The sequence below is a fragment of the Pholcus phalangioides genome, unplaced genomic scaffold, assembly GCF_987345545.1.
Source record: "Pholcus phalangioides strain wild (caught in Gottingen) unplaced genomic scaffold, Ppha-v1.0 ptg000015l_1, whole genome shotgun sequence".
Classification (NCBI taxonomy): domain Eukaryota; kingdom Metazoa; phylum Arthropoda; class Arachnida; order Araneae; family Pholcidae; genus Pholcus; species Pholcus phalangioides.
The window spans coordinates 39,285,003-39,311,248 of NW_028301608.1; the positions used below are offsets into that span (position 1 = coordinate 39,285,003).

At 34.0% G+C, this 26,246-nt stretch overlaps 1 protein-coding gene across 1 annotated transcript; it reads left to right on the forward strand.

The window, feature by feature from the left end:
• The first annotated feature begins 325 nt into the window (after nt 1–325).
• On the forward strand, nt 326–24,555 carry TfIIA-L (transcription factor IIA L). Its single transcript, XM_089243521.1, has 10 exons — nt 326–542; nt 4,926–5,027; nt 8,635–8,920; nt 11,836–11,918; nt 14,676–14,771; nt 16,922–16,979; nt 17,360–17,421; nt 20,068–20,214; nt 20,377–20,466; nt 21,411–24,555. Exons 1-10 carry the CDS (start codon nt 522–524, stop codon nt 21,516–21,518), a joined length of 1,053 nt encoding a protein of 350 aa, XP_089099647.1. The 5' UTR covers nt 326–521; the 3' UTR covers nt 21,519–24,555.
• Nucleotides 24,556–26,246: the final 1,691 nt, after the last annotated feature.

Genomic DNA, 26,246 nt, shown 5'->3' on the forward strand with positions numbered 1-26,246 from the left:
ACACAAAATATTTGGAGGGTTTTAAATCACCACAAACGTACTTTTTCTGAAAATCTTTTCAAACGTGAGGTGGGGGAGGGGATTTAAAACAGCTGTTTGTATACATATTGTAGTATTTTCGAAAGTTTTGATTTGTATTGTGGACCTAAATTAGCAATTTTGTTGTGATTTGGCGGCAATTGGCAATGTCCCGTATTTTTCCTCGAAAAAAAATATGGCCAGCTTATTACCAAAGTTTTTTTGTTATCTAGTAAGTCCACAGAACATTCAGTAAGACCCATGAATCCGAAATGACGTCGTCGATCGAACCAGTGACGTCACTCGTGAGCTGGTGGGGAAAGGAAAAAGTGCTGCAGTCGTGTTTCGCAGATCTATATAAAGGGCAGCCATTGCTTGGATCAACTCGGCTTCAAGGAAGCCTCCCGTGCTTGTTCCTTCAGGAGGACGTGATAACTTTTTTTTTTCCTCTTTTTTTTTTCTTTCTTTTCCTTTTTTTAAATTTCTTTTTGAAAAAAAAAAGCATGTCTGCGGCAAGCACTGTGGTAAATTGATTTCTATAACTTTTGATCAAATAACTTTGTTCCTATAAGAAAATTATGCAGTATTGTCTATGAGAGTATCAGTTGATGGTACATGTAGTTGCAAAGGTTAACCCGTGTGTTTACGTGTATTTAATCACGATAAAAAACAGATTTTCCCCTAATATATCTCCATATTTCCAAATCTGTGGGGATTTTTGTTTAATAAAGAGAGCGAAATACAAAACTAATCATTGCAGTATTTATAATATATTATAGAATTTGAAATCCCTCTCTAGGGATAATTTTTCAAGGTTTTTTTTATTCATAAAGTTGTTACTCAATTAATTTGTTTCATTAACATCTATAAGTTCACTTAAACTTTCTCGGTTTTAATTTATCCTCTATGTAAAATGTTAATAATTATTGTTAACTTTTTCTAGTTTCACCCTAGCTTTATTATTTTTTTTTCTAATTTTGTTTTAATTGCCTATATCGAATTTCTGTGTAGTTTTATCGTGATCTTCAGGTTTTTTTTTTTCTCAAGTATAATCGAAAAGGCTTTTTTAACAGCACCGTGTGTTCCCTGGGCCGAGTGATTTTTCTCGTCCTGTTACTTGCATGGGCAAACAGCAGGTGTGTCAAGGGACCCAAAATTTGCTGTTTTTTATATCATGGGTACAGGCTTTGAACCTCCACCATCATCACAGTGGTGGTGAAGTTGGTTTTCTGAAGTTCCCAACTTCAAGATGTAAATGCGAGCCGATCTCTCTCATTAACGTCTCGCCACACAGAGCAACAGGCTTACAATGATAAAATTATTCAATCATTATACTTCACTCACAGCTAGAGAGACTAATGGGAGCGCTACATATAACAAGCATTACATAGAAACAAACTTCATGTTAGATTCACAATGTGCACCAATTCATTAGAGGCAAGGCTGTAGCTAGGGAAAGGAGGACTTAGGCTTCTGGTCCAACTCTCCCCTCCCCGAAATGTAAAAAAATGACCAAAAAAAAGGGGGAAATGGTCAAATGTATTGTTTTATCACTGGTTCCCTCTCCCGAACGACGACCACAAAGGAATGTGAATGAGGTACATGTACCGTTAAGTAGTATAGGTGCAGGGTCTGTTCTGGATATTTTTCAAGTGTAAGTGAATGATATTTTGGTGATAAAAAATTAGATGGCTTCCTAAAAGATTGTCCTCCCCTTCAGTAGGCACCTGCTGCAGCGTAGGTTGCAGGCTTCAAAGTCCAGCCCTTCTCATACCCAGGGCTGCAGCTAGGGGAGAACAGACAGGTCTGGTACACTGGTCTAGAGGGGAGGGGTGCTGAATTCAACCTTTAAGTGTTTGTTCTACATTAGATGGGCATCAGAACGTATCTGGCCCCTGCTGACTATTTAGTTGCGGCCTTGCTCACACCTCTGCCTGAAAAAGCACTATATGTATAAGGCCCTGGTTTCAGGGGACCCTACCAGGTGGGAAGTATCTTCCTATCTACTTCTTTCTTGCTCAAAAAATCATAGTACAGTAAACCTGCTCAAGTCGGGCATCTACAGTTCCATTGAAATCTAAGTTTTTTTTTCGGTAAAAGTGTCCGATATTGCTGCAGTTATTTTTGTGAAAACGTCAATTTTTTATAGTAAATTTTAATTATAATGTAATTAATAATCAGTGCCCACATCCGGTATTGATTTTAAAGACTTTTTCATGTCAACAAGTATTTTTTAAATAGTCAGCCGCGGTGCAAGTTAGATTTCCAGCCGCCGCATTGGGAATGCTAAGTGGGTCCAATGGGTCTGGGTTTACCTCCATTGCGCTGTCCATTTCATCAGCAACAAAATTCACAACAATACTTGATCCAGCCCCATCAGATGTCGCCAGAGTTGCCCGAACATGCTTGCGTTGCCTAAATTTGTGGCAGTACTGCACAATGGTTTTAGGTTTGATCTGTGTTTTTGGTGTCATTATCTTCATCTTATGTTCTATGCATTCGTGCCCAATTTTTCTCTTTTTGGTTGTACTTTGTACTCGATGATTTAAGAGGCGAGAAGTGTCTACCTACAGATTTCATCCTTACTTTTAAAAAATCAGTCAGTCATGCCCTTCACATCTTACAACAGGGTCCGTAGGCTGGGACCTTTCACAGGTCCGTCCCAGACAAAAGTTTTCATGTTCCCCACAATAGTGAACTTATCGCTTAAAAAAAAACAAGAATTGTCCCTGACTTAGTCCTTTCAGCCTTACCCTTGTGGGGGACAATCATAGTACTAGAACAAATTACCTTGAGCCCTCACAGGCTGTGCCCAGGGGGATTCCATGCATAAAGCCATCACTGATGATCAATTTTTATCTCTTTAATGAAATATAATGAAATCTTGAGTTAAGAGTTTAAAACTGTTTCTAAAAACGAACTGTCAAGAGAATCGAGGGGGGGGGGGCAGCTACATGTTCACATTATCAGCCTGCCGGTTCACATATTTACTCACAGACATTAGTACCAGACATAATCAGGAGGTCCTGTTATGCATCTGTGGCTTTTGGAAAATTGCCACGTGTTAAAATGGCCTATTACTATTTAACTGTACATGCACCTTGTTCACATAACCTCTGCAGAATTTCTAACGAATCCTTACACGTCAGAACATGTGCGAGTTTTCGTATATGTGTACTCTTAACATATTTATGTTGTCAAAGTTTTGCTTGTTTTCATGCTGGTGCTGCCACTGCTGCTGTTGTTGTCAAGTGGTCATAGTGACAGACTTGCATTGCAAGGATCCGGGTTCAAACCCCACCAGAAGCACGGTGGTAGGATGAAATTGGTTTTTCAAATGAGAGCCAATCTCCCTGTTAGCAAGTCTCGCCACAGAGAGCAACAGGCCTATAATGGTACAAATATTCAATGATTACACTTCACTCATAGTTTGAAAAATTGATAGCTCACTATAACAAGCATTGCACACAAACAAACTTCACAATAGTTTCATAGCGCATACGCTCATATTTTCCAACACAGGCCCAGGTCGTCTTTGACCACCTGCTTATATCTGTTCATTGAGAAAGAGATAATCATGCCACAATCTGGTTAGGAGGAGGTGCTGCCATCTGTCTTCTATATTTTGGAGTAAAGATGGTAAATTCTTAAATTTTCATCTTATGTAAGTAGTTTGCTAAAGGACTGGGTGCTCTCGGTAAAGAGGCTTTTTCACAAAGGGAAGACTAACTCGCAATTAAAATGGCAGTTTCTGAAAGTTACTTGCAGGGCTGAAACTTGAGACCGGTGGGGGGTAGCTAAATAGATGTAAAATATATTTTCCTTAAAAAGTATATTTGCAGATCTCAAGATATGATCATGGCCTTTCTCTGCAATTGTGACCCCTCGTTTATTTGACACTGCTGATTTAATACTAGAGGGGTAGGTACTGGAACGGAGGGCTGATGCTATTTTAGCTTTCCAGTAAATTTTGTGTGGGGGTGCTTTGATCCTCCCCCTCCCCAATGATTCAATGATGGATGAATATATAATGTAACACATTCTTCCTCCCTTTCTATATGAGAGCTTGAGTCCCGTATACACAGCGCACAATTGGCAACTTTCAGCCCCTCAATTGTTTCTTCATGCCAGCGCTTATGACGGAGGGGGGGTTTATCAAAATATGTCTTCCTTCTCCCCCTCTATTTTGATGAAATATCTAGTAGTTGCATTGCAGGCCAGGTTACTCATCTCTTAAAAAATGGTATCTTGAAGCAAACTCTCAAACAAAATAATGGAAATCATTTAGTATAATTTAGCACAGTGTGTGTAGTACTGCATGACTTCACAATACAGTGAAACTTCAATATAGTGATATTCTACGGACCCAAGTAAAGAAGAGTTTGAAAAAAAGATCAAAGGAAAACAGCAAAGCTGAAAAAAATAGTTATTGGGGGAGTTATTGTAGTAGAGGATATTTTTGTATCAAGAGGAGTTTAACAATTAGGGTAAAGGTGATTTCAAAGTAAATACAAAAAATTATTGTGGAGGGAGTTATCATTTTAGGAAGTTTCACTGTATATCAATTTATGCAGTTAACAGCTGTGATTTGGCGATATTCAGTTTTGATGGTCTTTTTTTTATTATTCATCATGTCTCTTGCTAGAAAATTACTCTAGTTTTGTTTTATGTAAGTAGTGAAACTTGACAAATCATTATTTCTGACTATCAATTGTGTGTTTCACTTTTCACTACAGAGTGTATATTTAGATATTAAGTAGCCTATTTGACATATTGTTTATTTTGAGAAATCCTTCATGATCCACACTTTGAGAGGCAGTTGTTGATAGTTCTTGCTTATTCATTTCGCAAAGTATGTAATTATATATTAATTATTCCATTTTTCCCCCCTTCCCACGTACTTTTAGCCGAAGCTTTATTATGGTGTCATTGATGAAGTGATCGCAAGTGTGAGGGATGCATTTATTGATGAAGGTATTGATGAACAAACATTGGCTGAGCTCAAGATGGTGAGTATTTAGATTATGTCTGAAGCCTTTTTTATTACCTAGGTATGATGTGTGATTATTCCTAATAGTGTGAAACATGTATTTTTTTTTAATCCGATGAACCCTAAAATTATCTGTTAATTTTGTTTGTTTACGTGTTGACTTAAATGGAATTTGCATGTTTGAACCCGTCCAATGAGTTCAGATGCACATCGGAAATATTTGTAATGTTGAATTGAAATCCAGCAGAGTATTAATCGGGGATATGATATCCTTAGAAGAAATTTGTGGTTGCTCTTATGGAAACCTTCAGCTGCTTCTTCCTTATCACTCTGTTCCCCTAATAGTTCTGCAATAATCTATTTACTGCTTGCTTCGCCTAACACTAGCAGATCATTGTCTTAATTTAAGAATTCTTCACTGTTAAATTCAAATTCGTGTTCTGCAAATTTTTGTTATCTCGCATTCTGTACCATGGAGGTGTCATTTTCCAAGATTTGAAAAAAAAATTGAGATGTGTAATGTCCGGGCTGGACAAATCCCAGGAGCCAGGTCCTAGCAACTAGAAAATCATTATTTGTGTGCATTTAAAATTTTCTAAATGTGGTTGCTAAATTAAAGCTAACTTCTAAATTGGAGTCTAAGGGTGACACAAAATTTTCTAATTTCATTACGCTATATCTTTTAACATAGAAAAAAATAAAATAGAACATTATTTATAGGATCTTTTTTCTTGACCAAAATACCATTCTTGGCTCCTAAGAAATCAGGCTGGCACCTAAATGTTTTTGTTTTTTTTTCGATTTGTCAAGTCTAGTATAATGTACTACCAATTTTCTAAAGAGGTTAAATTATCGATATAAACAGGAGCGTCTAAAAAGTGATTGTGGTAGGCAGGTTCAAAATACATTGAGTAAATATAGGAATTCTGCCAGACTATCATAAGACTTCATCATTGACTATCATAAGACTTCATCATTGACTATCATAAGACTTCATCATTGACTATCATAAGACTTCATCATTGACTATCATAAGACTTCATCATTGACTATCATAAGACTTCATCATTGACTATCATAAGACTTCATCATTGACTATCATAAGACTTCATCATTGACTATCATAAGACTTCATCATTGACTATCATAAAAAATTCTGTACCAATTAAATTTAATATGGTTTAAATTTATCTTGTTAATATTTTCATTCATGTTTTTCCCTTCATGTAGGAATTTAGCTGTTATGAAACACGGAAAAGGTAATGTTTAACAAAATATGACAAAGTTCACACATGATATAGGTATCCTGTAACATGCAGCATAGAAAATGTCAAATTATACACCAGTTATTATGCAAAGTAATTTTGCACATGCCGAGACAGTTTAATAAAACAACCATGACATTGGTTTAATCAAATTTTCTAGACAATTTTTTCATATTTGTAACAAAATAAACAAATTCTAAACACCCATCTGCGATAGACAACTGTATAGCATCATTGATACTTCCAATTTCACTTTTTGATAAGAATAACAATATAAACTGTTAGCAGGTTTGAGAAGTGAAAAAAAATGCTACTGATTATGTCATCAGTAGGACTGCTTTCCCGTCATTCATAAACCAAAAATATCTCTAAAATGATATTCTAAATGATACATAGAAGTCACAGTAATGAATAACTACTAAACCACACATGCACCTCATCCATATTCCTCTGCAGAACCTCTAATGAATTTGTACATGCTGGAATGTGCATGTATGAACCTGTACTGTATTGAACCTGTGCATGTATGAATGTGCTGTGTTATGAACCTGACGTGAGAAGTTTGTTTATGTGCAATGTTTGTTGTGTGGGGTACTGCCATCTTCCATCAGTTTTTTTGAGTGAAGTGTAATGATTGAATAACAGTAATGAATAACTTTAACACATTCTACTGCTCTTCTGTAAAAATCCTTGTGTAATTCTATAGCCTACTAATGATAATAGTACTGAAGGTTTTATTGACATATCCATTGTCAGTAGTGATGCAGATAGCAGAGAAATTTTTTTAAAAAAGGTCCTTCACCTTTTTTTCAAAAGTTATCATGTATCTGTAGTCATGTATCTTTGTTGTCATCCTGAGCAGTTTTTGACTTAGACTTTGGGTGATTGGTTCAATGGAACCTTAGATCCATTGTGCTGTAGCAAAAAAAATAAATAAAAATCTTCTAAAGTGTTCCTAAATGATGACCCAAGTGCTCAAACCTATATGCAGACTGCTTTTCACTTTCACAAAGAAAGTGAGTAGCTGTTTGTTTCTTATGTAAATAGTCTGTAGTAATCGAGTCACTACTAACTCCTATGAAACTAAGATGCCTTTTTAAAGCACAGCAGGGCTTGACAAATCAAAAAAATTTAGGCACCAACCAGATTTCTTCGAAGACAAATATGGCTTTTTCACAAGAAAACCCATCTGTTTTTTCTGCATTTCTAAAACCTAATGGTTCTTTCCCAAGTGTGAAGGCACTTTATTTATGAAATAAGAAAATTTTGAATCATCACGTATAGAATATTTTAGGTGGTAATATGGATTTTCTAGTCACCATGGTGACCTAGAATCCAGGATTTGTTAAGCCCTAGAGTACAGTAACCAATACCTCTTCAAATACCATTTTTGCTTAGCTTCATCAGCTTCTGTCTAAAACTAGGTCAGTCACAAATCTCTTTTGCTTGTCGCTGACAAACAAAAGAGCCAATTTCGGCACTGTTTTTATCTGAATGACTTGGAAACAGTATTTATAATCAATTCCAATGAAATGCACAAATCTGGCTCATTACCAGTGAAGATAGTCAGAACCCCTTCTAGCCAACTTTTGAACTAATTCATTACCTGAGGTACGAGAATGACAAGGTACCCAGTGAAGCTTGATTCTATTGTTGTTGGATAGATTACAAGTTCAGTGTTAACACTCTCAGACCACATCGGAAGTAAGATTTCTGGGGAACCATCAGAGCAGCCTAGCTATTCAAGAGCATATAAAAATAAATCTCCTACCTACACCTCTGTCTATGCGAACATGTTCTATTTTACAGTATTTTGACTGTGCCACTGTGGTGGTCGAGTGGTCATAGTGACGGACTTGCATTGCGGGGACCCGGGTATGAGCCCCACCGTCGCCACAGTGGTGGTCGGCTGAAGTTGGTTTTCTGTGGTTCCCAACTTCGAGGTGCAAATGCGAGCCCATCTCCCCGTTAAAAAGTCTCGCCACAGAAAGCAACAGGCCTACAAACAGTACAAATATTCAGTCACTACACATCACTCACTTCACTTCTGAGATATAGATGGCAGCACTGAAAATCAAACACAATACTACATATGCACTCAGACAGTTAGGTACACACACAGTTGCACCTCCGGCACAGCTTGCTAGGTAGTAAATTGCCCATAAATGGCGATAGACCTGAGTTGTGCTCGGTTTGAAAAAAAAAAAAAAGAATTTTGACTAGTTATATCCTAGTTTACTGTAGTTTTATCTTTTATTGATATTGTTTGTAATTTTTATCAAAATCTCTTGCTTTATGTAAGTTTTTCATAATTATGTAATATTTAAAATTATACAAAGAAGTTTTTTTTATTCTCAATAGATTTGGGAAAAAAAAGTGGCAGAATCAAAAGTTATTGAAAGGGATCCAGATCCTTCACAGAAACCACTGCCAAATGCTTTGCCTACTACTCCTGCTTTACAACATACTTTGATCCAACAGCATCAACAGTTTCAGCAGCAGCAGCAACAACAGCAGCAGCAGCAGCAGCAACAACAACAGCAGCAGCAGCAGCAGCAACAACAACATCATCAGCAGCAGCAACATCATCAGCAGCAGCAGCAACACCATCAGCAGCAGCAAGCTCAACCAAGTCGTGTTTCTACTAGTAGGAACCATTTTCTTTAAAAAAAATTAATGTGTTCAGTTAAATTTTCATGTGCAAACAATACATTTTCAATCATGTACACATTTGTTTAAAAAAATCAGAACGTCCCAGAAATTTGCTACAATGGAGTTGATTTGATTCATGGCAAGAAAAACATATAGGGTTGCATGAAAACATTCAAGTAAAAATCCATTTCAAGTTAGATGTTTTAATATTTTTTTGTACAACTTTTTTTGGAAAGTTCAAATTTTTTGAAACAAAGAGAAAAAGTAATTTTATATTTTATGATGCATTCAATCTACTTTATGTTAATATTTTTGTAAAAAACCTGTAAGGAGATGGAAAATGCAAAATACATCCATACTGTAAATTTTGGCTTTTTAACTGCAGCATTTGATGAACTGCGCTCGTAAATTTTCTTTGACTTTAAAATTTTTTGAAACATGTCTAATTTCTGTAGCAGAATATGTCAAAAAACTGTGACCTATGTTGCAGATTAATCAGTGCTACTGCGGAACAATTTTGATGAGAATCTTAAGAAGAAAAATCTTTAGAGTAGAAAACGCTATCATGAAAATTTTTATTGCAGAACATTTTCAGTGAGCTGAGGACTCATGTAAGAACAATGCAAAACATTCTGCTTTGGGGTGTACAACAAATAATTTTTTGTAATTTATTTATGTAGGGAAACCTCACTATATATATAAACAATACCCTCCTTTTAACAAAACTCTGTGGGAAAAAAATTCCAATGTCAAGCACGATTTCCTGTAGGCTTACATAAAATTTTATTTTGTATAAAAAGTCTATTTATAAAATTTTGTTAGAAATAGTTAAACTGTTGCAGGACTTGTTAATCGAGTACCTAGACCAGAGAAATAGAGATCATTGTTCACCAATACACATCTAGATGATTCACTCATCAAGATTAAATTTAATAATACAATAATAACATGATCTTCACGTATTCCCAAGGGATCAGCATGATCCGTCCAGGGAATTTGTTAGTGTTAGTAGACATCCATGCCCGAACCGGGATTCGAACCCAGACCTGCACAGTGAGAAGCTAGTTCCCTAACCACTCGACTGCCAGGCGGCGATTTTTTTTTTCACTCAAAATTTTTTTAGTGGAAATACTCATTCAAATTTTAAGTAATTTTTTTTAATAGTTCTTATTTTTCCGTAAACATACTCTTTTATGAATTGGTGTCAGTATCTTTCTGCCTTGAAGGGCCGGACACACCCCGCTTCACATCTCAGAGATACCGAAGCAGTGAGTGGTTTCAAGTCAATGGGGGGGGGGGGAACGCCTACTACTAAACCATACATGTACCTCATCCACATTCGCTTGTGGAACTTTTAATGAAGTAGTACACGTTGGTGTGTAATGATTGAATTGTAATATGTCTGTTGCTCTCTGTGGCGAGACTTTTTAACAGGAAGATTTGTTTGCATTCACACCTCAAAGTTGGGAACCACAGAAACCCAACTTTAGCTGACCACCACTGTGGTACTGGGGGTGTTCAACCTGGGTCCTCTGTGGGGGGGGGGGTCTGATTCTCCAAAAAAAATCCTGTAAATACTTGCATATTCTTGCTAAAATGAAAAAAAAAATCAGTTATAAATAAATTCAAAAACAAGTTTCTGAAAATCAACAGAAGAGTACAGAATGTTTCAAAAATGATCCTGTAAAATTGGTTTCATAGAATTAACTAGCTGAACTGTTGGGGAAGACAGGCTGTTCTTCTATGGCTTGTGGGGAAGAAATTTTAACTAATACGCTGCGTGAAAAAGAAATAAAATCTGGTAAGCATTAGGAATGTTCCATATTTCTTCAGTTTCAAAATGAGTAGGCTTGAAAGAAGACAATTTTTGATTAAAGAAAAACCTAAGATCATTTCTGAAGTTGATGCTGGAGTAAATAAAAACAATGACATTCAAATCTCCATCTACTCTAGAAAAATTGGACCACGTTGAAATTTCAAATTCAAATAAACAAAAGTTACAGGAACCCATAGAAAAATACTACCCTTTCGAATTACTCTCTCTCAGATTTTCAAGATGTGAATGTAGCTGTCTTTAGGGGATATTTGTTCAAGAAATTTTCCAGAAACACATGATTAATATGCATACATAAATATTTGGGACATTTATTCCCAAAATGTGCCAGTTATCAGCTCACTCATATGAGAAAATACTTAGGAATTTGCATGTGCTTTTGGATGTGAAATCTTTCAAGCATTGCACATATATAATTTAGAGGAATTTGTTGTTTCCTCTGCTTCCATAATACTTGTAAATAAATAAAACATGAATTGTTTGCCTCAAATATGTTAAGTAAGTAAAACGTATCCAAAAAAAAATTAATGCCTAATTGATTTGAGTTTTTTTTTTAGTTATTTTTGAAATTTAACTTCATTCCTTTTATTATCTAGAATGTAAATAAGTAATTTATCCTCAGAATTAAATTCCACCACAACAAACAAATTTCTAACTAATGTTAAAATTCATAAAATTGGAAATTCCTTTATAACGAAGTGATTTCTTCAGTCCCTTTGGGTTTATTATAACAGGATTCGACTGTATATAATTTTTGCTGTCAAAATTGAAATGTGCTGCACAAAACAATTGAACTTTGATCTTCAAAATTAAGATAAGAAAAGAATAAACATAGTTTATCGTAATTTAGCTGAGTGTATAACAATTTGAATATGTGTAAATGTTTATCGGTTTTATTTCTTTCACAAATGAGCATTTCATTCGAATCTGCCATGCATGTGTAGTTTGTCTAACACATCTCTTTTCAGTAATCCAGTATTCAATAAAATGAAAACTATTGGACATTTTTTATTACTAGTGGAGTCACCTCCTTATATTTTGTGAAATGATATTTTTATTTTAATTCTCTGTTGTAGCTATTCCAGTTACACCTCAGATTGCTATGCCGGCTAACCTAACAGTGCCTCAGGCTGTGCTTCAGTATTCTACTACAGCTTCTGTAAGTAGAAATTTATCTTTATTTTTCATTTAAATCACATAAATTATTGGATGTCTGTTGAAAAAACATTATTGAAAAGAAAAATGATTTGACATTCACATATTTTGCCAGAATTGTTTAGGCCTTGTCAGGGTTGTTTGGTTTAAACCACGTTGATTTAAACCATGGTTTAAACCTTGGTTTTAACCAAATGGTTTTTTTAAAAAAACCACTTCGGTTTTTTTCAAAAAATCAAATAAAAGTTGCCTAAATATAAATTTTTTTCCTTGAAAATATCATATTGGTTCATTATTAGCCAAAATGTTTCATTTTTACCACATTTTATATCCTTGGGGTACATTGTGATGGTATATCTTTAAATGACATAAGATTTTATAAGTGGTTTTTTTCAAAAAGTCTCATAAAAGTGGCCAGAATATATATATATTTTTCATATGAAGTATCTTAGTCATTTAAAGTTATATATAAAAGCCTAAATTTCTCATTCTTACAACATTTTCTAACCTTTGGCTACATTCTGATGCTCTATCTGTAGCAAATTCATGAATAAGGATTGCATCACACATGTAAATAAAATGGTGTATTATCTCACAGGGTTTTTTTTTCCCTTCACAAAGAAGCAGCTACAGTAGTGGCACCATCATGCTAGGGGCAGGTGGTCCTATAATCCAATAAAGACACCAGCTGTCCTTAAAGGACAGACTAGTGTACTAGTTCTAACATTACCTCACATACATTTTCATTTTCTTTCCCATAAGAAGTAGCACATCTCCTACTGTATATCTCCCAGTCTTAATATTCTCTCTCAATAGTTGTTTTTTTTATACTTTCACACAGACACTGTTAAGCCCAATTAATCAAGGTTCTACTGTATAGTAGTAACAGATTTCCGAAAAATAATCAGCTATATACAGGGTGATTATAATTAAAGTTTTGATTCCAAAACTATACAATAAGTACTGATCAGAATGACTTGAAAATTTGCATGGATACTCCTGAAGCAATGGAAGTTTCTTTCGCAAAAGTAAAAAGTGTAAAATGTGCAAGTAGACGATGCTGTACTTGGCCAGCAGTATAATCTATTTTGTGCAACCACATCATTTCGGCACTTCCACAGCATCAGTGTGTGGATAGAACTTCTATCAAGATGCACATTGCAATACCAGCTGCTGAAGACCCATTTTGACAGGATGCACCTTAACCCTTGCAACTTCTGGCTGTGGGGATACCTCAAAATGTTATAAACAGTGGTCAGATTAAGTGGTTTAATAAAGCTGAATTGCAAGCACATCCACATTATGACCATGGAGCATACTTTGATTCTGTTGTTGAACAAGAATTTTTGTGCTTTCAACCTCATAGCCAGAACACGCGGTGGACAACATATTTAACATTTCTTAAGTAAGTTGTAGTTATTTGTTCAATTACTTCGTTTTTTGTGATGTTTCCATGAATTATGAAATTGTGAAATGTTATAATTAAGGTATCATTCTGCCATGACTGTCTATCGTTTCCATTCTGCGGGCAAATTTCCCACATGTTGCATGATATCATTAATTTTACATTTTTAAGTATTTTTTCCCCTTTATCAAATAAAATTGAATTTTTTCAGGAATATTCATGTCAATTTTCAAGTCATTCTGACAATCGTTCTTTTTTTACAGTGTTTTGAAATCAGAACCTTAGTTATAATCACCCCGTATATCGTAAACCATTGCTAATTAATCTGCATTATTTATGCTTCATTAAATACATTATATTCACTTAATTTTTATTACTTTTTGCAAAATAGCTTCCTAATTAAGTATACTGAAAGTAACTGGAGAAAAACCTTTATATATAATATGATTAATAATAACATTAAAAGAATTTTCAAACACACAGTAATCCATTGAGTTAAACAAAAAATAATTAAATTGCAAAAGTTGGTTTTTGTTAAAATGTAATAAATATTTATTGATTAATTAGCATGGGAATAGTGTTAATTACATTAATAAACATTTTATTTTAGTTAATTATTGGAAGTTTGAATGATTTTTCAGATATTTTATTGTTTTTAATGTTAATACTATTTAAAACAAAAAAACCGGTTTAAACCAAAAAAACCTGGTTTAAACCAAAAAAACCCGGTTTTTTGGTTTTTTTACCAACCCTTGGCCACCATAATTAACTTAGGTTGTTTCGGAATGTACATAGTCATTCTTCCAGACAACTGTTCAATATTTATTTTTTAGCTGTCTTTCATAATCTTTGGTTTTTGAGAATAAATTTGAAAGTATAAAATTTGAAAAACCTTGTAATTATTGAATTCATGGACTAGGATAAGACAGTAGCTTTTGAGTGGCGTGGTGGTAAGATGCTCGTCTGCCACCGTGAAGGTTGCTGTTACGGTTCCAGGTTCGAACCCAAGGGAGGATATGGATAAGATATTTTCCTTACTGAACTTGAGGCAATCGCCAATTGACAGCACCTTCATTGCCAACCCATCTCATTAATGGCAGTAAATTGCAATATATCGATATGGCCAGAGTTTGTGTCTGGTGAAGTAAGATAGGACAGTAAAACTGTTAAGCATAATCTGTGTGAGCTTTTCAATGTAATCTATATTCTATATGTTAATAAATGTTTGTGGAGTGAAATTAGTTTTGATTTTTAAACTTTGAGTGCATTTTTATTTCGTGTACGAGTCTATTTTGGCTGTAAAAAAATTTCTTGTTTTGACGGGTGTCTTAGAAATATTTTTTATCCTTTTTTTAGTCTGATGGCCAGAAAACAATGGCGTTAAATTTGCCTCAAAAGCTGACACTCACTGTTCCTGCCAACTTGGCTCAGTCTGGTCTTCAGACTCTGATGGTGAGTATTGAATTTTAGATCATTGTAATATCCCATGATAGGAATTACAATCATGGTGAAACAGGTCCTTGCTTTCTTTTTTACTTTTGATTATCGAATCTACCCACTAGTGTCATATGAACCAGGTTAAACAATTATCATTTTAATCTGTGTTATTACAGTAAAACCCCTCTTTTGCGGACACTCGCGGGACAAAAAAAATTCCCCATTAAAAAGGAGTGGCCGTATCGGAGGGGGTTCTCATATTAATTGTATTATATAGTATAACAGTAATTGAAATGGTACTTTATTTGAATATGAATGAAATTTTGGCAATATGAGATGCATTTAAAGTCATGACAATACATAATTATTGCATAGATACAAAATTAAAATTACAAAAGATAATATATAATATTTCTTAAATATTATACAAAATATTATACATTAACATCTTTTGAAAAAACTGGTCAGTTGCATTGTGGTGGGTTTTGCTGAGTATTTCAACTCCTTCAAAATATATTTTAAGCTGAAAAACTAAATCCAATGACTTTCCACTATTGCGTTTACAGAAAAATGCATTGAATTCATTTGCAAGAGCATCAATTCCAGTTTCGTTTTTCACTGCATTTGAGACATACATTTCTCTTAGTGATAGAGAGCGACAATTATACTAGAGCTGGCCATATTAAACACTGAGAAAATATGAGACCAACCAGCAACATGTGGCTTCAGATTCTAAATGGACATCAGAATTGCAAAACATTAACAAACATAAATGAACTTCAAGTGAAAATTTCATTCAGAAGTAGCCAAATATGAAAAGTTGGTCAATATTGAAACTTTTTCTGCTATCTAGTGATCATAATTAGAATCAAAATTGCAACTACTAGTGTCCGTACAAGGGGTTTTAATCCAATGAAACAAATGAAGGAAAATTGGGTCCATTACCATATTTGAGGGTGACAGTTAAACAGGGGTTTGAAATGTATTATTTGAATAGGTTTTTTTGCCGGGATATTTTTATGTGGCTGTAAAATGGGGTGACCGTTAAGAGGGGTTTTACTTTATTGAAATTGTGCTATTCGTATAAAATCTATTTCAGTCAATTTAAAAGTTGTCGTTATATTTGAGATTTCAACAGAGTTTGATATCATTTTTCATGCGTCTGATGGTTCAATGATGATCTGATACAATCTTGGTCAAATACCTCAACGCCCTGATTTATGCAAGCTCAGAATTACCTTGATAACAGATATTTTCTGTATTTAATTTTCTGAAAAATATGTTTCTTTGATATCTTGGGCTGAGAAAGAAAGCTGTATCTCTCTCTACCCTTCCTCCTGGGGTCATTTGCTGAAAGTTGAGAGATTAGTAATGCCTCTACTTCGACGTCTTGCGCACTGTGATGCTATGAAATAAGGAAGACAGAGAGAGGATTGTGTGTTTCTTATAGTGTAGATGGTAGTGTGCTTGCCCGGTTTGTAAGAGGGCCTGGGTTAGAGTCCTAGTGGAGACCAGATGACTGACCAGGAACCCATGATGTCCTTAAGATGGCCCCCAGTATAACTATTACAGAATTATTATTGAGATAGAAACAGTGTTTCAATCATGGTGTAACAATCAAGTGAGAGAAGAATTAACTAAGTCTATCAAAACACCATGCGTAATCAAACGAAGCTGATTTTTGAGAGCAAAAATAAACGTCTTCTTTTGTTCTGTTGTCTAAACCCTGATGACCATATGGTGACCCATTGTCTCTCTTCGCCCCCCATCCTCCCCCCACTGAGGATAAATGACTGAACAAATGGGTGAAATGCTTTAAAAGAAAAAAATCAACACGATCATCGATATTCGTGTATTCTAATTTCAAAATGGTATATGGCTGAACAATTGAAACAATAGTACATTAAAGAAAAACCAGTCCCAGAACTATTAGAGCAGACTAAGTATATTGGAGCAACTGCAAAATTTTGGCTAAGTTTTCTATTTGGAGCCACCTGTTTTTAGGGAATTTTTGTGATTAATATTTCCATGTATTTGTGTGCAAAGTTGCCTCCTAATTTAAACAATTAAATGTTGCCTCCCTTTCTGTATAAATTAAGGATTTTGTTGTGTCTGTAAAAATTTTCATTACTGTTAATTTCAAGATTTTTTTTTCTTTGTTTCAGTCTGCTGCCCCTGGAACTGCTGTGCAAATCCCAGCTGATTTAGCTTCAATATTGCAAGGTATGTAGTGAGTAGCTTTAAGTGCTCCCCCTCCCCAATATGAATTTGTTTTAAATAAAATATAAGAGTTTATTCAAAAAGTTTTAATTAAAATTATTTGTAAAATTTGGATGGTTTTCAAATAATTGGTGGGTAGGTTGTAGAATTTCCATTGAATATAAAAATTTCATCTGCATGGGGTTCTTTGTGATATATCATTCTTGTGATGACAGTACATCTCGACTATCATGAGATAGCAAAAACTTCTTTGAAACTCTGATCTTTCTCTAGCCTTATAATTTATTATCACTTTTCTCGTTGTATTCTTTTAAACTTATTCCTCTGCTTCATTTGTCATGTATATTTTGATTAAATTTTGGTTTTATCATTCAAACCTTTAGGTGGGCAACATTTACCATTCCACACGGTTACAATTCCAGTCTCCGCTCCTCAGCAGCAACAGGCAAGTCATTTCTTTTTTATATATTGTTGTTGTATAATACTTTTTCCCTTTTTAAATGGGGTCTTTTTTTCTCCTATGCATAAACATATTTGAATCAGCTGTTTAAAGAAAGAAGCAAAAACCACATGATAGCAAATGAATCCAACCTGATTAGTAAATCAATTGCTACTTACAATCTACTGATATTATGCTATCAAAATTTTGATATCGTATAGGTGATTCATCATTAAAACAAAATAAATGAAATAAATTTGAAAAAATAGGAATTTTTTTTGAATTTTTTCAATCTAGTTCCTGAATTTGTTCTCCCCCCCCCCCCTTCAAACTGATGATCATTTATAAAAACAACAAACATATAACCACACACAGTAAGAATTTCCTAGCACTTCAGCACTAATCTATCGCGGAACTAACACCAACTTACAGGAAAATATCTTCCATACTGATGTACTGGGAAAACAGATTAATTTGTTGTGGAATTCTCCCATCTCGCTGTTCTTGGCGAGAAAGGAGAGAAAAATAACTTTTAATTATGAATGAACATTTGTATATGGGTGATTCTCATGAAATTTGCCTAAATTGTGTCCCCGGCAGTTCACATTAAATATATTTGACACAGAACTTTTTTTATCACTTTCTATTTATATTCCAGTTCCTCTAAAAAGTCGTCACTCTTTTTTTAATTTTTTCATCAATAAATTTTTTTAATTTGCCTGAACATATTTTCATTTGTTAAGGAAATGTCCTTCTCCTGGCAGTGCCCAGCCCCATTTTTTAAAATAACTTTTTATTCTCAAACAAAAAAAAAATTTCAATATTATATATTTTTAGGACCAGTATATTTCCATATTTAATCTTTTTTTACAATTTTAAATGTTTTTATCAATAGTTTATAACCAAATTAAAATTTCACCCCCCCCCCCCCCAGCTTTTTTTTTTCTTCTATTCTTGACACTTGGAAAACATTAGTTCAAGTCCTACAACACTAGTTGCCACCTATCAAATTTCGTGTTTAGAAGATTAAGGAAAATGTAACCATCACTTGAACCTCCTTTTAAATTAATTGGAATTATTAATAAATTCATAAATATTATATTTATTGAGGAAAAGAGGAGTGTTTTATTAAACTTGTCAATTTTTTTGTGAGAAATATATATAGTAGAATCTCTTTTGCAGACACCGGTGGGATAAAAAAAATTTGTCCATAAAAGAGGGGGTGATCATCAATTGGGTTTGAAATACATTCTTTCATTTCACGGGGAAATTATAATTTGGTCATAAAAAGGGGGTGTCTGTTAGGGGGAGGGTTACTGTAATTAAAAATTATTTTCACTTTACAGCATGTTTCAATTCAGAGACATTTATTATTTCTGAAAATGCACATGTTTTTTCAACATGCTTAGTTTTTGTTCAGTATTGTAAAACATTTAAAAATGTCTGTCTCTTGGCAGGTAACCAGATGAAACATTTGATCATAAGTTAAGGGGAGGGGGAAGTAAACACAACACAAATTTCTTGGTTGCAATATCAAGCTGCAATAATGTTTCATCTGAAGACTACTTTGAGAATGCAACTCGTGCTCTAGCAAAACAGACAAATTAGAAATATGTTCTCTCCCAACATAAAATTGATGAAAAAAGAGCAAGAAACATAAATGAAAAAAGAAATGCAATTAATAAAAAAAAATTATTCAGAGTATCAGCGTTTGTCCAAGTTGAAAATAAAATTTGTATAATAGCCAATAGTGACATAATGGTAATGGTGCTGTGACATAATGGTAAATGGATATGATTAGGATATGTAATGATGGCAACAGTTGTTGTATCGGAGAAGATGGCGGAAAGACATACTTTTTTATGTCTATGAGTGTATCAAATAAATGTTTTAAAAATGATTTCACCTTAGCATAGGCGTACGCAGAATTTTCTCGAGGGGGGGGGGGGTTCAGATTTTTTTTCTTTCTGAGGGGGTTTAAGTTTTTTCCTGCAAAATAACACTAATCTTGGCTCAAAGGGGGTTAGAACCCCCAAACCCCCACCCCTTTGCGTACGCAGATGCACCTTAGACATACCCAATGTTGTGAGTGTCAATCATAAATATCAAATTAAGTGCTGAAACAAGCAAAATACCTCTTCGGATATGCCCATCTCTTAACATGGCTAAATTTAAATTAATTTTTTTATCTGAATTTTTAACGAACTTCATTGTTGATTATATTCCATTTATTAGCCGGTAAAGAAGTGTCCCTAAGAATTTTTTCGGTTGATTTTTTCCCTATTTTTGTCCAATTTCATAAGAAAAACCAATACACAATACATATAATCTGTTACGGTTTAGATGTGAGAAGGAAATTTTATTTTTCATAATGTATCCCTTTGTGTAAATTGAAGCAAGGAACTTGTTAAACTTTATTCATTATTCTTTTCTTATAAGGACAGTAATCACTGGATGTGTAAAGAAAACGTTAACAGCTGAATTTAGTAATCTAGGTTTTCTTTAATAGAAAGATCTGAAATTTCGTTGGTGTATTATTAATAGATGTTTCTGCACAAAACTCAATCCAAACAAATTTTTCATCACATGAAAATTTGAATTTAGAGATAAACTGTTCTGGATTTTAATTTACTTGTTTTATACTCCATGTAGACCACAGGCATGTTGGGTCAGATGGATGGTGCAGATGACACAAGTGATGACGATGATGAAGATGACTTTCCTGATAATGATGATGATGCTGATGAGAATGATGATGATCAAAATGAGGAAGAAGTTGGAGATGAAGAGGAAGAAGAGGTGCATATATATTATATTTTTTTGTATTTGTATGTCTTTCATATTGTGTCTTGTCAATTACATAAATTAACCTTTGTCATTTGCTTCACCAAAATGAATTGTTCCAAATATAGTAACAAAATTTTTCTTATTACAGAGATAATAAAACTCTATCTTTTGTAGGACCCTCTCAATTCAGATGATGACGTCAGCGATGATGACCCATCTGATTTGTTTGATACAGACAATGTTGTCGTTTGCCAATATGACAAGGTAGGGACATATTTATGATTATCAATGTTTTCGTTATTAGGAATTAATTAAATGTTATCAAAATTAAAAAAAAAATCTTTTTCTCGTTTTCATTTTGAGTTTTCATTAGCTGAATGATGTACAAAATTTCTTTACAAAGTATCTGACCATAATTTTTGTGTGAATCAATGAAGCTAGGGAGGCGTGGTTTGGTGCACTTATGTAGGCACACTTCAAATTATCCCAAGATGGTCTGTCTAGGCAGTCAGCTGTCATGTCTGTCTGTCTGTAGGCATACTTGAATTTTTTCCTGCCTATACAAGCTGCCAGTCACAGGCAGACCGCGATGAGTGAGGAAGTGTGAGTGTCTTTGCATTTTTGTTTTTGACAAAATAGCAAGAAAAACTTGAACAGTGCTACTGCATTAATCATAAGGGAGCTACCAATTGCAACACAGAACCTCTTGGTAGTAGTACTTAGTGATGGTGTAACCTCCCTCAGAGTTACATGCCTGGTTCGAATTATTCAGTTATGGCAGACAGCAAGGAAAACCAAACAAGTTTTTTCACCTCAATTACTTTATTACATTTTGTGAAGATAGCGCTTTACATTAACACTTAATGTTTCAATTTAGTTTGAAACATTAAGTGTTAATGTAAAGCATTAAGCAGTAGCATTGCTTGAAAAAACTGAAAGTGCCACACAGTGCTCACTTACACTTTCTCACTCATCTGTGGTCTGCCAGTTTCTGTAGGCAGGTGAAAATTTAAGCATGTGCATTAGGATGTGTACCAAACCCCACCTTTCTAGCGTCATTGGTTTACACAGAAAAAATTATGGTTGAATAATTTTTGAACAAACCTTGTATGTTGGTGAACATATATTAAAAAATCTTTGGTGAAAAAATCTATGTGATTAAACATTAACACTAGATAGTAAAATCTGTCCATTCTATTCTTGTTTAGATCACCAGGAGCAAAAACCGATGGAAGTTCCACCTAAAAGATGGGATCATGAATCTTCAAGGAAAGGACTTTGTCTTCCAAAAAGCATTGGGTGATTCTGAGTGGTAGCTAAGCGAATGTATGATACACATTTTCTAAAAATATATATATTTAAAAACAAAAGAAAACGTTTCCACTAAGTCTGAATCAGAATCTTCAACCAAACTTCCCAGTCAAAGAATCCGTGAATTTTCTAGTTGTATACCAATGCCTTCTTGAGTTTTCAATTCTATTTTCACTTGCATCGTTAAAAATGTGCATCGAATGCCTTCAAGCTGTCTGTGTATGGAATTGTGGAGTAAATCTTAACGAGTAGGCTCTGATGATGGGGATGTACTATGGTATTCGTAAGATTTAATATATGTTTGCGTGAAGAGGAAAAAATTTTGTTTATTTTTTTGTTTTTGTTTTCATTCTATGAGTTTATTTTGTGGGGTTTTTTTGTGTGTGAGTGAACGTTTTCTCTTATGAAGATTTTATTTTAATTGTATGGGTAAAGGGTGATTTAGTATTTAGCTTATTTCTAATGTTTGATTTATGTAATCTGCATCTTCCCATAAAATAGTCTTTTATTGTGATCTTATAAAAATCAGAATTTTGTTTTTCATCTATAATGTGCTCTTGTGATATCATAAGTAATGCTATTTATGTTCTGATCTTTTAATTGAAAGGTGTTTTTTGGTATAAATTGAGCTGTTTTGATGAGTGAAATAATAATTTTCACTTAAAATCATTAGGAATGGCCACATATTTCTTGATTCTGCAAAGAAAACTCTTGAGGTTTTGCCCATACTAACAGCAAATATTACTTAATTATATGTAAATCAACCTGCATTCAAATCACACACCCTTCCTAATAGTTTCACAAATGGTCTTTATTTCTTTATTGTTATTCTGTAATATTTATAATCTAGGTATATTGCTTTTTTAAATTGTTATTGCTGGTGGTAAAGAATGGAATTTAGTGGGGGATAGGAAAGCTGTCAATTTATGACTGCTATTGGTTCTGACAGACTAAGTTGATGTTTCAAAATGGCAATGTTTGTTTTAAATCCTGTCTTGCTGCCACGTCTTAGAACTGTTCCCCCTTTCCTTTCCCATTTTACTCAGTAAGTTTTATCTATCTATGGAGAAGCAACACATAATATTCTGTGGCAGGGGTTTTCAAACTGTGTGCTGCAAACCTTTGTCAGAGGCTCTGTAGAGTGGTGATGTTGACAAAATTTCTTTGAAACAATTCTTTGTTACACTGCCTTGGGAAAGCCGTGGATCAGCATTGATTAGGGAAAGGGGCACTGCAGGTGGAAAAGGTTTGAGAACCCCTGTCCTATGGTATCACATAATATAAATGATATTTGTGCTTCATTTTACTTATTTATTTTATTAGTTGTGAAGTTAAGATCAGGTGGTTGTTAACTACCTGTGTAAATTCAACATCGAAAATAAAGCAGTGTAGAACTGCCATTTTCATATCTGGTAATATGTTTAGGAATCTTGATTTCACACAGTGGTTATTGTGCAATGTGTAATATATAGTGAATGATATTGAATAAAAGAATGATTATAAAGTAAAACCTCCCATGTGAAAATAAATATATATGTTTCACGCATATCTATTCAAAGATATGTATGAGATACAAGGGTGAAAATGAGGTCAAAGAAATGGTGAAAATTATTTGCAAGATAATTTTTGAATTTTTTAGCCCTTTATTAGCTTAACAATTTTTATAGCTGTAAAAAGCATGAGCAGAGATAGATTTGAAGTGCTTAGGGTGGGGGATACAGTTATTATGTCAGTACATTATGCAGTAAAACCTATTTAAGATCAACATTCTGAGACAGAAACCTGCCTTGAACAAAATCAATAGATTTTTCGATCAGTGCTTCAATATGTACCTTCATAAAACAAACCTGTATGAAACAGTAAAATTACTTTAGTCCTTTTACGTTCCTTTTCATACAGGTCTCACTGTATAAGTTCTATCTATCTCATCAGTTACACTGAGGAGCAGTGTCCTCTAATACACGTCAAAATGCTTAATTCACACATCAAAATTCAATTTTACTCACATTTTGTTGAGGAGTGGAAATACTACAAATTTTAGGTAATTTTTTTAATAGTTATTTTTCTCTGATAAAAAAAAGTACCCTTAAAATTTTGGAGAGGAGTAAAATTACTCTTCAAATCTTCAAAATCATATATTCGGTTAACACTACTGGGGAGTATCGTTGTCCTACAATCCCCCCCCCCCCCAATTTCAATCCTATCCTCAGTGTCTTTGCCCAGGGTACCTTATGAAACCCATTCTAGGTAAGGTTATTTTTGATATGGGAGGTTTTGCTGTGTATCAAAATCTTGATCCTTCACAGAATTTTTTTTTAATCTGAAATCTCTCACACATGGTAAAATATTTTTAATTACTTTTTCCCCCTTACTAAAGCTTCTGAATTCTGCAAAAATTCTGAAGTGTTTCTTTTAACGATGTTATGGTTCACCTGGGAAGTTTATTGAGGAAGACAAGCATTTTGCAAGTGAAAATTTCATGTGGAAGTTTATTAGAGTTTTTTTTTTTCTTCTCCTGTATATGTATATTCTGTTTATTAATGTTTGGAGTTTTGTGTAATGGATCCTGATTTATCATGATCTGGCTTGTATCATGATGAGATAAAACTGTCTCACATGTTTTATGTTTGTTTCAATAAAATTAGAAGAGTTTTCTAATTGTGACAGTGATATCAGTCAATTTGCGACCATTGGGGCATTAGTTAATATGAGTGGTTTTTCATTATTCAAACATCCTTTTAATAATTAGAATTATCGCAAACATAAATATTTGCTTTGGAGGGTCTTGGAATGTAAAATAATGTTGATTTTGTAATTGCTGATGATTATTGTTTGAATGGGGTTGTGAATTGATAAATTATTATGACGTTCTTGCAGGGGTTGAAAGACTTAAACAGTTTTTAGATTTGTTTTCGTGGAGAAATCGCTCTTGTACCTTGAGTGGGGGAAAAAATATGCTCCATTATAAAATTGTAAAGTTTTATTGTATTGTATATGTTATTTTCATTGAAATCTCAATTAAAAAAAAAACTTGTAAAATAACTTTTTTGTTGTTTCATTGGATAAACCACATATAAATTTTGCATGAAAGTTATTATTGTATTGCATTATTTGCTTATGGCAGGACTTGACAAATCCCAGGTTGCCATGGTGACAAACATTTTTGTTTGTGACTAATTTTTTTAAGTGAACCAAATTAGAGTCAGGACATCACACAATTTTCAGAAATTATATCTGCATTGTATGGAAAGTGGTATCCTGGCCTCTTTTCCTAAGTCTTGGATGAGTTATTAATATGAACTATATTTTTAGACTGTTTTTGTGGGGGAAAAAAATGCTTACTCCCCTATGAAATATGGACAGACACCTAATTTTTTTTTACTTTCAAAGCCGTGGCTTATGATGGTTTTAAGTCTCCTGATGGTGACCATGGAAATAGTCTTTTCCTGAGTATATTTTACAATTGTTGTCAATTCGTGAAAGCATATCACCTTCCTAAACCCATAACTTGTAAACTTAAAATTTTGGTAGGCCTGAGCTATAGTCGGTTTCAGATAAACTTAAAATTTGGTGATTTTTAGGTAACTGCAAAAATGAAGCTTAGTAAGAGCTTAACCCTTACAACGGCAATCCCGAGATATCTCGTCAAACTTGATCTGCTTTATTTCGGTCATTCCCAAATATCGAGTTAACACGCTTTTATTTTCAATGTGGCAGTTATAATGTGAATCATGAAATTTTTGAAAACCGCTTAAAGGGTCAAATATGCCACAACCATGCAATCCATAATGCAAGTCCTAGTATTTATTTTGCTTGCTTCAATAATAATGACGGATGCAATGAAACGTCTGTATAACAATACTCAAGGTACTGGAGAAGTGTATTAGTATACAGTGAAACCTATGTATAATGATAAACCCATGCCTATTAACGGTATTTTCTTTGGTCCCAATGAATTTCCTATTTAATAGGAAATAGCGCACATGCTCAAACTGTTTACAACGATAACCTGTCTATAACAGGTTTATAACATATTTTTTCTAGGCCCCTACAGTATTGTTATAGACAGGTTTCACTTATACGCTTTAGTTTTTTAAGTGGAGCATATTAACACCATGGAAAGTGCATTGGAACCGAAGAGTAATATCATTTATCATTAGAGCATGGTTTCTCTATCCCAAACTTTGTTCATTATCCCCTGTTCGGGAAAAATTCTCATCGCCTCCACCACTTTTCCTTGAGTGATGGAATCTTGTATCGGTAATTGTTTTTGTGCCCCTGGTAGGTTCCATCTCTCACCCCTATGGGCTGATATTGCCTACTTTGGGAAACACTAATATAGAGGGTATTGCTATATACCAGCGTTTTCAATTTGTGTCTCCAACCTTTGTCATGTTCACAGCGCCCCTGACAATAATATCGATTTTTCGAAAATATTCTTTGTGAAACAGCTCTAGGGAGCTCACGGATAAGCACTGAATATAGAAAGGGGCCACCGCTTTTCAGAACTTTCAGAAACCCTGTTGCATATGTTTCACTGTATACGCTTCTTTAGTGTTCAATTTTCAAAATTGAGTCTAAAATATTGATTAATCTAGTTGTATTGACCCAACAGTATAGTATTTTATACTGATTTCATTTTATATTGGTTCTTATTACATTTTTTCGTAGTGAATAATTTCTATCTCAATGCTTATTCTTTAAAAAAAATCAGAGGAAATATATTAAATATT